Here is a 12,587-nt window from a genome sequence, read left to right as displayed (position 1 = left end):
CAAGGTATTGGTGAGTCCGCACCTGGAATACTGTATACAGTTTTGGTGTCCATACTTAAGAAAAGACATACTTGCTCTCGAGGCAGTACAAAGAAGGTTCACTCGGTTAATCCCGGGGATGAGGGGGCAGACATATGAGGAGAGGTTGAGTAGATTGGGACTCTACTCATTGGAGTCAGAAGAATGAGAGGCGATCTTATTGAAACATATAAGATTGTGAAGGGGCTTGATCGGGTGGATGCGGTAAGGATGTTCCCAAGGATGGGTGAAACTAGAACTAGGGGGCATAATCTTAGAATAAGGGGCTGCTCTTTCAAAACTGAGATGAGGAGAAACTTCTTCACTCAGAGGGTAGTGGGTCTGTGGAATTTGCTGCCCCAGGAAGCTACATCATTAAATAAATTTAAAACAGAAATAGACAGTTTCCTAGAAGTAAAGGGAATTAGGGGTTACGGGGAGCGGGCAGGAAATTGGACATGAATTTAGATTTGAGGTTAGGATCAGATCAGCCATGATCTTATTGAATGGCGGAGCAGGCTCGAGGGACCAATTGGCCTACTCCTGCTCCTATTTCTTATGTTAAGCTGGGGTTGTTCTCCTTAGAGCAGAGAAGGGGGAAGATTTAATAAGGCTTTTCAAAATTTTGATAGAGTAAATAAGGAGAAACTGTTTCTAATGGAGCATCAGTAACCAGAGGAAACCAATTTAAGGTAATTGGCAAAAGAACCAATGGAAGATGAGAACTTTTTTTATGTCGTGAGTTGAAATGATCTGGAATTCACTGCCAGAAAGGGTGGTGGAAGCAGAGTCAATAGTAACACTCAAAAGGGAATTGGATATATTACACACTCGGAAAGGAAAAAAATTGCTAGGCAATGGGACTAATTGGATAGCTCTTTCAAAGAGCCGGCACAGACATGATGGGCCGAATGACCTCCTTCTGTGCTGCAAGATTCTCTGCTTTTAAAAGGACTGGCCAAAATTTGTCTTCATTAGGCAGCTTCATCTGTCACAAGTCTAAATGTTCCAATTGGCATTTAATGGTCACCTATTTAAAATAAATCCCAGCATTAAAAAAAAATCTGATTGGAAAAATCTAGGCCTCAACATCCAAGAGTCAGCAGCCATATCCTACGACAATCTGAACTGGGAGAATTCTAATAAACTTGACACTGCAGAATTCAGTAAGGGGAGGGGAAATATCACTAATGTGGGTATGCCAGCAGCAGATTTTAGCAAATCCACCAACTCTACTGTGGGGTTGCTGCTGCCTGTGGAAGATCGGCAGATCAGGCCCCACCCACTAAACACAACATAAAAGCAGCTCTGCCCTGTGCTGCATTAGCCGATTCCTGCCACAGTGGCGGCAGGGACACAATTGGCTGGGCCGATGAAAATTAGCCAGGGTTCCAGCTCTGGGTTGCTATTCGTTGGCCCCTGGTTGGAAAAGATGCAGGCGTAGACAATGTGATGCCTCATACAGTGGAATAGCTTAACTGACTGCCCAAGCAAACAAATGAAGAATGGACACATGTGAAAAGGTTCCCGGAGGACAACCAGCAACCATGAGCTGTGCCCCTAACATAAGGTGAGGGAGGAGAAAAATAGCAAAGAGAGTGTGACAGATTGTGGGTTCTTCACTGATTCAGTCTGGTATTTGATCATAAGTCACATGTCTTAGCATTGTCACAATAATTATATACTTTTGTGTTTCAGTATAATAAACTCACCAGGATCACAGAAATTATTGCACTTTTTTTTAATTGCACAAGTTTAAATATTAAAATTGAGTAAGCATCTTACAGTTACATACAGCCCATCATGAAAATCAGACTCATAAGCATTTACATAGTAAATTTTAATTACAGAAAAATAAGTCTAGTATATAGTGTGCATCTATACACATGCAAGTACTATATTTAAATAGGGAAGTGGGGGGGGGGGGGGAAAGAGAATGGCCCATGTACACCACAGCATTGTGGTACTCCAGTATTATATGTCTAATAAATGCAAAATATTGGGACAAATAATTTACAATAGGAAGCAATGCTTGTTGCCTCAATTTCTACACCTGTCATCTATATACCAGGTATACAAGAGAGCGAATGAAGACTTTGAAGATACAAGCTCCTGTATCAATGAATTTCCAATGATATACACCCAATTAGGTGCCCGCTAAAGCATCTGGTCTGAGGAACCTCCAGCCCTGTTAGAGGTTGAGATGCTGCATCATACTTTGATGCCTATACAGACAAATGCACATGAATTGGGACTTGGTTTTATAGTTACATGTTAACCAGGGTTCAAATTTCTGCAGGTTATAGTGCAAACAAGGAAACTTGCTTACCATGTGCTTAGGCATTGCAAGCAAGCTGCCTTGGATGCACTAGACTGAATCCAGCTCCACCTGGACCAAGCTTTAGGAGTCACCATGACCATTAAACTGCTATTAATTGGGGAAAGAGTTCACTGGTGAAAGTGTCCTCCCAGCTGTTGTCCAGAGTTAGTGGGGAGGACATGTCACTGAGAGGGGATGGGGATCCTTCATAGTCAGAGTCACTATAGGAATCTAAGGGACAGTTGGGCTTTTCTTGACTTTGCCTGGATGAAAGAATGTTCTTAAGTCCCAGTTCGGTGATGAACTCATCTTCCAAGGATTCCTGTTTGAGCTCCATTTGTAAAGGGGCCTCGGCTATTCCTTCATCCGGGCTACTGAAAGATGCTTGCTCGATTTTGATGGCAGTTTCGCCGCTCTGTACTAAGCTGGCCTCAGCAAGAGGCTTATGGTAGAAGTGGTCGAAGTGGATCAGTTCATTAATGGCTTCCAGCTTTGTTGATGGGGCCCCCAGAGGGCCAGAGGGGGAGGGTGGTAGGGAACCATTGTCTTCACTGTAGGCACACTCTCCCAGGTCAGCAAAGGATCGAGACTCCTCTTCACTGAGTCGGAGCAAGGTTTCTGGATCAAAGTAGTCCAGAATGCCCAGGAAGAGATCAGACTGTGAGAAGAAAACAAGTCAGTCCAGTCAGACATTTCTGTAGCACCAACAGATATAACTTCCAGTAAATCAGAAAATTCAAGTTAAAATCACTAAAGTGCAGTATGCAATTCTGCGAGTTGGAATACAGCCTCAATTCAGGTAATATGGTCACCCACTTGCTGCTGATTTAGGGCAATCAAGATGGATTAAGAAGTGTCTGTATGAATGGTCTTTGTCCAGTATTTGAACAGATACATTAACCTAGTTAGTCCCTCCCTCAAAATAGTCGGCAAAAGGAATTTCTCCTGTTAGTGCGCTCACATTCACACAGCAAGACCTCAAATTATCGGTGATATCTCTTGTGCAGCAATCTTTGTGGTACATGTTACAATGCAGCAATGTTGAGCTGTATGCACCAATAGGTCATAAAAGTCATGTCAAACACATGCTGGACACAAGTGTATAACAAAAACAAGGCAGCAAGTTTTACAAGACTGAACACCAGTTAGCTTGACACTCATGACAGGATAAATCCTGCTCCATTATTTCAGGACAATTTTAAAGTCATTGTTGACAGGATTTTCTGAATTTAAAACGCAACTTTTATATCAATTGGAAAATGTGGAAATTTGTTCAGTCCAAATGAATAGCTACTCAGTCAAGGATAGTACATAGCGTGTAGTTAGAATGCAGTCAAGGTTAGTACATAGCGTGTAGTTAGAATGCAGTCAAGATTAGTATACACAGTTAGACAAGTTATGTGAATTCAGAATAAAAAGCGAGTCAAGATTACTTTCTAATTGATGGCAGTGTTGGGTTTGACTGACACTTCACCTCCCAGCCCAAGTCTGAATCCAGCCCAGGCACAAGCAATTGATTTCCTGGCTGTAAAAGGTCTGACTCAATCAAATTCCCCATTCAGGCTTGGTAGGACAAGTGATCTGGTGCTGCACAATATTCCACAAATGTCCACACATCGCAATGATCTGCTGCCCGAATTCGCCAATTTAGTTTATACAAAATCCTGGTTTCTTGGTGGATCTGAGTGAAAGCAAGTCACTTGCCCAACGGTTCCTAATTTGCCACTAATTAGCAATCTGACCCAATAGGATGGTTGGTGTGGGATATGGGGAGAGCGGTCACATTGGTGCCATGTCTCCATTAGTGTATATGTCACAGACAATGGTCTTCCAGCTCTGAATTCCACCCCCCCTCCCCTCATCTTTGGTGACAGATCCTTCAGCCACCTCGTCCCCACTCAAATTCCCCTCTGCACCTCTCTCCACCTTTAAAAGCCATCTCAAGACACAGCCTTTCAACCAAGTTCTCAGTCACTGCTCCCATTATTCCCACAATAGCTCAGCATCTGTTCCTTTATATTTCCCACCTCCAATAAAACACCCTGGGACTTTTTTTAATTAAAAAAAAACACTATAGGCACTTGTGAAGCTGCCCACGGAATTTACCAGGTTTATGAATGAATCATGTTCATAAAGAAAGACTTGCATTTATATAGTGCCTTTCACAATCTCAAGAAGTCCCAAAGTGCTGTACAGCCAATTAAGTAATTTTGAAGTGTAATCACTGTTGCATTGTAGGAATTATGGCAGCCAATGAGCACATAGTAAGGTCCCACAAACAGCAATGTGATTATGACCAGATAATATGTTTTTAGGTGTTGGTTGAGGGAGAAATGCCTTGCTCTTCTTCAAAAATGAATCACCCCAGAGTGGAGATGTATATCATATAGATCACAGATAGTTATGGTATTCTACTTCTGATGTATGTAATGAATGGTCACATGTTTTTGTAGATTGAGCCTCAAATCACTAGAAACTGCTCAGTGATAAGGAAATGTGCCTACTTTCCACTACCATACAATTTTGGTTAAATATGTAGCAATGGCTGGCTTATGCAATGTTTAAGACAGTAATTAATGCTCACAGTACAGTGCCCCATGAATTGCTCAGCATGATAAATTGAGCTTTGGGTTGACTGAATGTGACCAGAGATGTGCTTGATCCCAGCCCACCTTGCTGCCCCTCTGGCCCAATGCAGTCCCAGCACTTACCTCAGAGTCTGAAGAGTCAATGCTCTCAGTATCCATGTGGAAGTTGTCAGACTGGCAGACAGCTGGGCCTGCACCTGCTGCAGAGGCACACGTAGTCTGAGTGCTGCGGACTCAGCTGACCCGGCCGCCAGGCTGATTTCATCCACCCTGGCCTGTAGAAGTACCTGCACAACAAACAGAACAAAGGCTTAGCCAGAAAGCACCAGCACGAGCTTTTATCAACAAAAAAAGACTTGCATTTATATAGCACCCATAATAGTAAAATGGCCGATGGGGCTTCACAGGAGCATTATCAGACCAAAATTTGACACCGAGACACAAGGGAATATTAGGACAGGCTTGATCAGAGCTAGGTGTAAAGGAGCGCCTTCAAAAAAGGAGGGAGGGGGCAGAGAGGCAATTCCAGAGCTTAGGGCTGAGGCAGCTGAAGGCAAAGCTGCCAATGGTGGGGAAAAAAAATAGGACGCACAGGAGACTGATCAACTATAAGCAATCATCATTTGGAATTGGGAACAGAGCAACTATTGGGACATGAAATTCTCCCCCACCAACAAATGGTGTGTTCTCACAGTAAAGAGATTTTCCCTTGCTCACAAATGGAGGGGCTGGCACAATCAGGAAATGTCATGGCCACTCCTGATTTAACATTTATAACCTCACTGCTGCACAAACCTGACACTTGGGTTCTCAATAATTCACATGAGTTTGTTAAGAGAGCATACTAATTTAACAGTTCTTCAGCGAGCGTCTTCAAAGCGGAATAACCACGGCAGGTCCAAAAACTGAGCTGGCCTGAAATTCAGTCTTTAAGGCAACAGCACTGTGGTTAAGATAGGTGAGTAAGGAGAATGATGAAATAAGAAAATTGGAGGGAAAGTTAAGAGAAGATGCAGTAATGCATGGTTAATCAAATAACCAAATGCTAGGAGTCATATCTGGGGTATTAACAGACCTGGGCAATAACAATGCTCAATGGTTCCACAATTCCAATCACACTTTACCAAAAGATTTTGAAATCAAGAGTTTGCCACAATGGCCCAGATATAAAAAGGTGCAGGGACAGTTACCAGCATATCAAGACCAACCTGACTTAACAAGAGGAACTAAAGATCGATTTAAATGTTAACTTATGCAAATAATTTGCTCTGTAAATTGGCAGCTGGCAGGAGGTCGAGTCAGGGAAGTGAAACAAAACCACAAATCAGGAACAAATATGCAAATTTCAGTTTCCTGGTTACCACAGCTCACCTGCCCACATGCCAGTTTTGCACACATTCCAACACCTCTCCAGGATACAGAGAGGGCAAAACCATTCACCAGCTCCCCCAGTACTAAAAGCAAAGGTGGCAATTCCACCATGTTATATAAAAAGCACACGAGTGTTCTCAAACTTGACTAATCCTGCGATGAGTCACACAGGCAGATGATCCATGGACTCTCATTACCTTCTCTTTCTCTGTATCCAGAGCTTCCATGCCCAGTCTCTGTCGGAGCTCCTGGTTCTCAGACAGTAGACTGTGTGTCTTCTTGTGTAAAAGTCGGTTTTCAATTTGCAGTTTCTGATTCTGTGAAGAGGAGGAGAGAAAAATTTGTTAGGAAAACCCAAATTTGTGGATCTGAGAAACACAAGCGACAGCCTCCAGCTGGTGCCAGCAAAATATTTAACTACAGTCCTTTCCTCTCTCCGTGGGGAATGAAGTCCTTTCGAGGTCTTTCAATTTAAATCATTGCAGTCAGAGGGGACTCAGCCAAACCCAGTCTCAACCACCGACAGATGCCTATTGTAGAATTAACGGAATGTTATTCTCCTCACCTCGGATTCCATCTCCAACACTTGCAGTTCCAGTTCAGACATGCGAGCTTTCTTCCTGTCCCGGGCTGTCTGTGCCGCCACTCGGTTTTTCAGCTTCCTTTTAAAACGCGAATAAAACTATGATTAAAATGGTTTTCCTTCCCAAGAGCAAAACAAAAGCTAATACTTGTAAGACTTCGTTGTAAAGGTGCTTATTTTTTGTAAGTGTGTATGCACAGTCTAGGAAACAGATGTATATATACACACACACACACAATGAGAATATCTACATATATGTTATACATGCAGTATAGACATTGAAATCTCTATTATATGCAGATACAATATAGACAGAGTTAGAATATATGCACGTATAGTGAGTGAGTCAAAGGTCGAGAGGGCGTTGCGTAAGTCTAGGGCGAGTTGCCACGCAGGCAGAACGGCATCAGACAGACATTTAATGGGAATAAAACAGAACAGCACAAAATCCCAAATATCACTGGTCAGCCGACCATGCGATCCCAACATTTGCGTTTAACATTAGAATCTACAGTTACACAATTCACATAAATTACATTCTGCATCAGGAAATCCCCACGCTGTAGATCACAGCCGGTTCTTGTCACGCTTTAAACCATGTACCGCACTGTTCTGTAAAAAGACCACATTCATTCCTACATTGTCAGCGCCCTACCTGCGGAGCGCCTTCTCCTCCGGGCTCAGGTGAGTGAGCCGCTGCCTTTTCCTATGAGCATGGCTGGATCCCGAGGAGTCGTGGTGGAGCGATTCGCAAGCCGCGACGGACGCGCTCTGAGCCGGGTACACCACCGAGACGTGCCGGCTGATTTCCAGCCCGTTCTGTTTCCCTCCCGGGATCAGCAGCACTTTCGCCGAGCCCGCGGCGTTCATCGCCACCATCTTCGCCAAAAAAAAAATCTCTCGCCGTTACAATGTATCGAGGAAAAAGGGGTGGGTGGGTGGGGTGGGGGGAGGAGGACGTGGTATCCCGATGGTGGGTTATTGGGGCTGGCAGGAGGTTCCCTCCCAGGCGCTCTGTTACACTCCGTCTGCGCTTACACTGCACTCCTGAGTCAATTTCAACCATCGTGTTTAAACACCATTGGCAGAGCAGGCTGTGCATCACCGAAACCCCACAGTCTTATTGGTGACTTACTGTTCAAAGTAATAGCCCAGATTGCGTCAGATCTTGTTTATTAAGCTGCTGCAGCCTATAAAAATATATATTATAACACACACACACTTATATATATCTGGAAGGATAATAATCATGTGTATATATATCCGCAAATATTAAAAGAAGCTAGGGAGGAGATAGCAGAGGCACTATTACATATATATAAAAATTCACTAGATAAGGGAAAAGTGCCAGAGAACTGGCCGACAGCTAATGTGATTCCTATATTTAAAAAGGAAGATAGAACAAGTCCAGGGAACAATAGCTTAACACCGGTGGTAGGAAAGATAATGGAATCTTTACTCAAAAGATGAAACAGAAAGCTATCTAGAGACCGAAAATATAATAAAGAATAGTCAGCACGGATTTCAGAAGGGAAAGTCACCTTTGACCAACCTTATTGAATTCTTTGAAGAATTAACAGAAAGAGTAGACAAGGGTAATGTAGTAGATGTAATATATTTGGGTTGTCAAAAGGCCTTCAATAAGTCACCACATTGTAGACTCATGGTTAAGGTCAGAGCATGTGGAGTCAGGGGACAGGTAGCAGAATGGATAGTAAGTTGGCTACAAAACAGAAAACAGAGAGTAGGGGTTAACGGTAGCTACTCAGACTGGCAAAAGATGGGAAGTGGTGTTCCACAGGGATCAGTGCTGGGACCACTGTTGTTCACAATTTGCATTAACAATTTGGATTCGGGAATCAGAAGTACAATTACAAAGGAAGAATGCATCAAATTGCAAGAGGACATTGATGAACTTGCAGAACGGGCTTGTAATTGGCAAATGAATTTCAACATAGATAAGTGTGAGGTGATGCATTTTGGTAAGAAGATTAAGGAGGCCACATACTGCTTGGATAATGAGAGTCTAAACAGGATATAGGAGCAAAGGGATCTAGGGGTACAGATACACAAATCACTAAAAATAGTGACACAGGTTAATAAGGCCAGAAAAAGGAAAATCAAGCACTAGGGTTCATTTCTGGAGGGATAGATTTGAAAAGCAGAGAAGTTATGTTAGACCACACTTGGAGTACTGTGCACAGTTCCATATTATAGAAAGGATATAGAGGCATTGGAGAGGGTGCAATAAAGATCCAGGGACTCTGGGACTCTTCTCTGGAAAAGAGAAAGCTGAGGGGTGACCTGATAGAGGTCTTTACGATAATGATAGGGTTTGATAGGGTAGATGTAGAGAAAATGTTTCCACTTGTGGGGGAGACCAAAACTAGAAGTCATAAATATAAAATATTTTATAAAGTAATTATAATAAATCCAATAGGGAATTCAGGAGAAACTTCTTTACCCAATGAGTGGTAAAAATGTGGAACGTGCTACCACAAGGAGTAGTTGAGGAAAATACCATAGTTAGATTTAAGGGGAAGTTGGATAAGCACATGAGGGAGAAAGGAATAGAAGGGTAATTTGATAGGTTTAGATGAAGTAGGGAGGGAGGCGGCTCCTCTGGAGCATAAACACTGGCATAGAGCAGTTGGGCAGAATGGCCTGTTTATGGGCTGTAGGTTCAATGTATAACACACACATATATATAATCTCTGTAAGGATAATAATTACATATCATTACACACATATATCTATAGGGATAATTATATATAGATATTACACATATATCTATAATGATAATAATTATGTTTATATATCCATATCTGTAATAATAATGTATTTCTTTAATGCTGAAAGTTTCCTGGTTCATGCCAGACTGATTCAATCGCCTGTAAGAGAACCATATCCTCCCCACCCCCGACTTTCAGTTATCTGAACTCTCTGTGTTTCCTTGGTAGCCCGGGGTATTGCATCAGCTGTTTCCTAATGAAGGCTTTTTTCATTTGAAGAGCTGTACATTTCCCTAAACGCCGTATGTATTCCAGCACGGACTGTTCATCCAATTTCTTAAAGGGTACAACTAAAGCATACCCAGTTACACGACTGAAATACAACGTATACGTTCTGTTTCTCATTTATTTTATCCAAAATCTTTAACAATTTTCTGACAGTGTTCATGGTTGAAAACACGTAAAATAAGTCTAAATCTATCTTGCGTTCGTCTGTAGGTATCGAGTTTACAGGACAGAAAGGGCTTGTGTACTTTGAAAGCTGAAAAGCTCTCGCAGGGCTGAAACGAGTTATATCGCCTTAGGTAATATCGCACATGAACTGACTGAGAATATTAAAAATGGAATCGTTCCTTTTGCTCTGATTTACTTCAAAAGTGTCAAAAAGAATTTCAAATAATAAGTTAATGATACTGTCCTGAAAATTGGTTGGATCTTTGTTACTTGACACTTATCCCCTGGTACAATATCCAGGATAACCAGTTTCACACAGGTCCTTTTAACCAGCTGTCACAGCTGATGCAACACCAGTCATGTGGAGTGGTGCCGGGTGAGCATCGTGGAGTTATAGGTCTAGACTTTGTGCCGATTTTTCAGTGGACTTGGGCCTTTTCTAAACGGACCAATAGCCCAGGGTGACAGCCCAGGGTCACCAAACAAAAATCAGTCCTTTAAGGGCACCACTAATATAATAAAATAAACAATGGGTCTAATTAAACTAAGATGCTTAATATAAGCAGCAAAGCCAAAAATAACCATAACAATTTAAATAACAATATTACTGTTGGAGTCTAGGAGACACTCCATACCTTGCGTTGTCCACTGGTCACGGAAGGCCTCATGCGTACTGGTGGATGCCGTATGTTTCCGCTTCAAGGCCAACCGGGCACGGACAATACCATGGAAGAGAGGCAGGCAGCCAGAGCGACCTCCCCCTACCATGGGCCCCTCATATCCTTGACCTGGGCCAAGCCCAAGAGCATTCAATGGATTTGGGGCAGGGGTGGGAAAGTGTTCGGTGACACTCTCCGTCTCCTCGTGCCCCACACCCCACCCAATTTCCCAGTGCCTGGGCCCAGCGGCTCAGAATGCGCTCGCCCATCTATCAGCAGGAGTGTGGAAAATAAATGCACCCTCTGAATTATATTTCAACATTTGGGTCGGTTGACTGCTGGACGCAGAAGGTGCCTTATGGGCCCAGGGAACCTGCATTCAAAGGGCTGGGCCCGCCATTATTATTAAGATCCCACAGAACGGGTCCTTGCACAAGGCCACCTGCATACATCACCATACTCCCCCAAGCCCTGGAAGCCTGCTGCAACAAAACTCCGTTCCCATTTTAAATGGGACCCCCAGCCAAAGGCCGGAATTTAAATGAGCCGCATTGTGGCAATGTGACATGCGTTTCATAGAATCATACAGCACTGAAAGAGGCCATTCAGCCCATTTTGCCTGTACTGGCTCTTTGAAAGAGCTATTCCATTAGTCCCACTCCCTTGCTCTTTCTCCATAGCCCTGCAAATATTTCCTTTTCAAATATATATCCAATTTCCTTTTGAAAGTTACCATTGAATCTGCTTTCACCATCCTATCAGGCAGTGCATTCCAGATCATAACAACTATTAGGTTGGGATGCATCTCTGTTGCAGATGAGTCTTGCCCTCCCACCATCCCTCACCCCCTGCCATGGAGACATTCCCTAATCAACGATGGGGATGGAAAGTCAAGGCAATACTATCTCCTCCTACTACTTTTGGAGGGACGGAAGGGGAAAGGTTGAGACTGTGGGTCCAGGAGTCTCATGGGTGTCTGCTTGAACACATGCATCGCGCTTGGACATTTGTACATGCAATGTGTGGTGAACAGTGGGGTGTGTACTTTGTAGCCTTGCACCGCCTGCAGTATAACTGCAGCTAGGAGCCACTGCGTTCAGGCCAATTGCACCATTTTCACATTGTTACCAAATTAGCAGCATTATGTTGCATGTGTGGCATTGGTGCAGTGCATGAGATGGTGCAGGACTCACATCAGGTATGCAGTATCAGATACTGGGGTAGAATCTTACTAGGTCAGAGTCATATGGTGGTTTTCCAATTGTTTAAAAAAATATAAAAAGGACATATTTTGCTCTTTATCAAAAAAAAGTTTCTTAACTTCTTATAATAAAATTTAACAATCCAGTCCCATCAATTTTGGTAGCAGGAATGACAATACCTCACTTGTGTTTTCATAAGAATCATAGAATCTTACAGCATAAGAGGAGGCCATTCAGCCCCTCGTTCCTGTGCCAATGCTTGGAAGGGCTATCCAATTAGCCTCACTCCCCTGTTCTTTCCCCAAAGCCCTACAAATGTGTTTCCTTTTTAAGTATTTATCCAAGTCCCTTTTGAAAGTTACTTTTGAATCTGCTTCCACCACCTTTTCAGGAAATGCATTCCAGATTATAACAACTTATGTAAAATGTCTCATCTCCCCGCAGGCTTTTTTGCCAATTATCTTAAATCTGTCCTCTGGTTACTGATCCTCCTGCCTGTGGAAACAGTTTCTCCCTATTTACTCCATCAAAACCCCTCGTAATTTTGAACACTTCAATTAAATCTCCCCTTAACCTTCTGTGCTCTAAGGAGAACAATCCCACAGGTGAAGAACTTAAATGAACACATAACCAGCATAAATGATGAAAAGGTAATCAAGTC

The 12,587-nt window shown here is 42.9% G+C and overlaps 1 protein-coding gene across 1 annotated transcript; it reads right to left on the bottom strand.

Annotated features, from left to right (window-relative positions):
* Positions 1 to 2,711: 2,711 nt before the first annotated feature.
* Positions 2,712 to 7,937, bottom strand: xbp1 (X-box binding protein 1). Its single transcript, XM_068005684.1, has 5 exons — positions 7,536 to 7,937; positions 6,863 to 6,959; positions 6,495 to 6,614; positions 5,050 to 5,213; positions 2,712 to 2,996 (listed from the first exon to the last, which is right to left on the bottom strand). Exons 1-5 carry the CDS (start codon positions 7,757 to 7,759, stop codon positions 2,807 to 2,809), a joined length of 795 nt encoding a protein of 264 aa, XP_067861785.1. The 5' UTR covers positions 7,760 to 7,937; the 3' UTR covers positions 2,712 to 2,806.
* Between the last annotated feature and the right edge of the window lie 4,650 nt (positions 7,938 to 12,587).

Source organism: Heptranchias perlo, chromosome 25 (assembly GCF_035084215.1).
Source record: "Heptranchias perlo isolate sHepPer1 chromosome 25, sHepPer1.hap1, whole genome shotgun sequence".
Lineage (NCBI taxonomy): Eukaryota > Metazoa > Chordata > Chondrichthyes > Hexanchiformes > Hexanchidae > Heptranchias > Heptranchias perlo.
The sequence above is the reverse complement of the archived record's forward strand: the minus strand, read 5'-3'. Positions and strand labels throughout refer to the sequence as shown.

What these genes read in the sequence shown, in the direction of transcription:
- xbp1 (XM_068005684.1), bottom strand. Translation starts at nt 7,759, where the DNA reads ATGGTGGCGATGAACGCCGCGGGCTCGGCGAAAGTGCTGCTGATCCCG. An exon ending in GAGGAGAAGGCGCTCCGCAG is followed by an intron (nt 6,960 to 7,535) that starts GTAGGGCGCTGA and finishes GCGTTTTAAAAG; the next exon opens with GAAGCTGAAAAACCGAGTGG. An exon ending in TGGATACAGAGAAAGAGAAG is followed by an intron (nt 5,214 to 6,494) that starts GTAATGAGAGTC and finishes TTTGTTGTGCAG; the next exon opens with GTACTTCTACAGGCCAGGGT.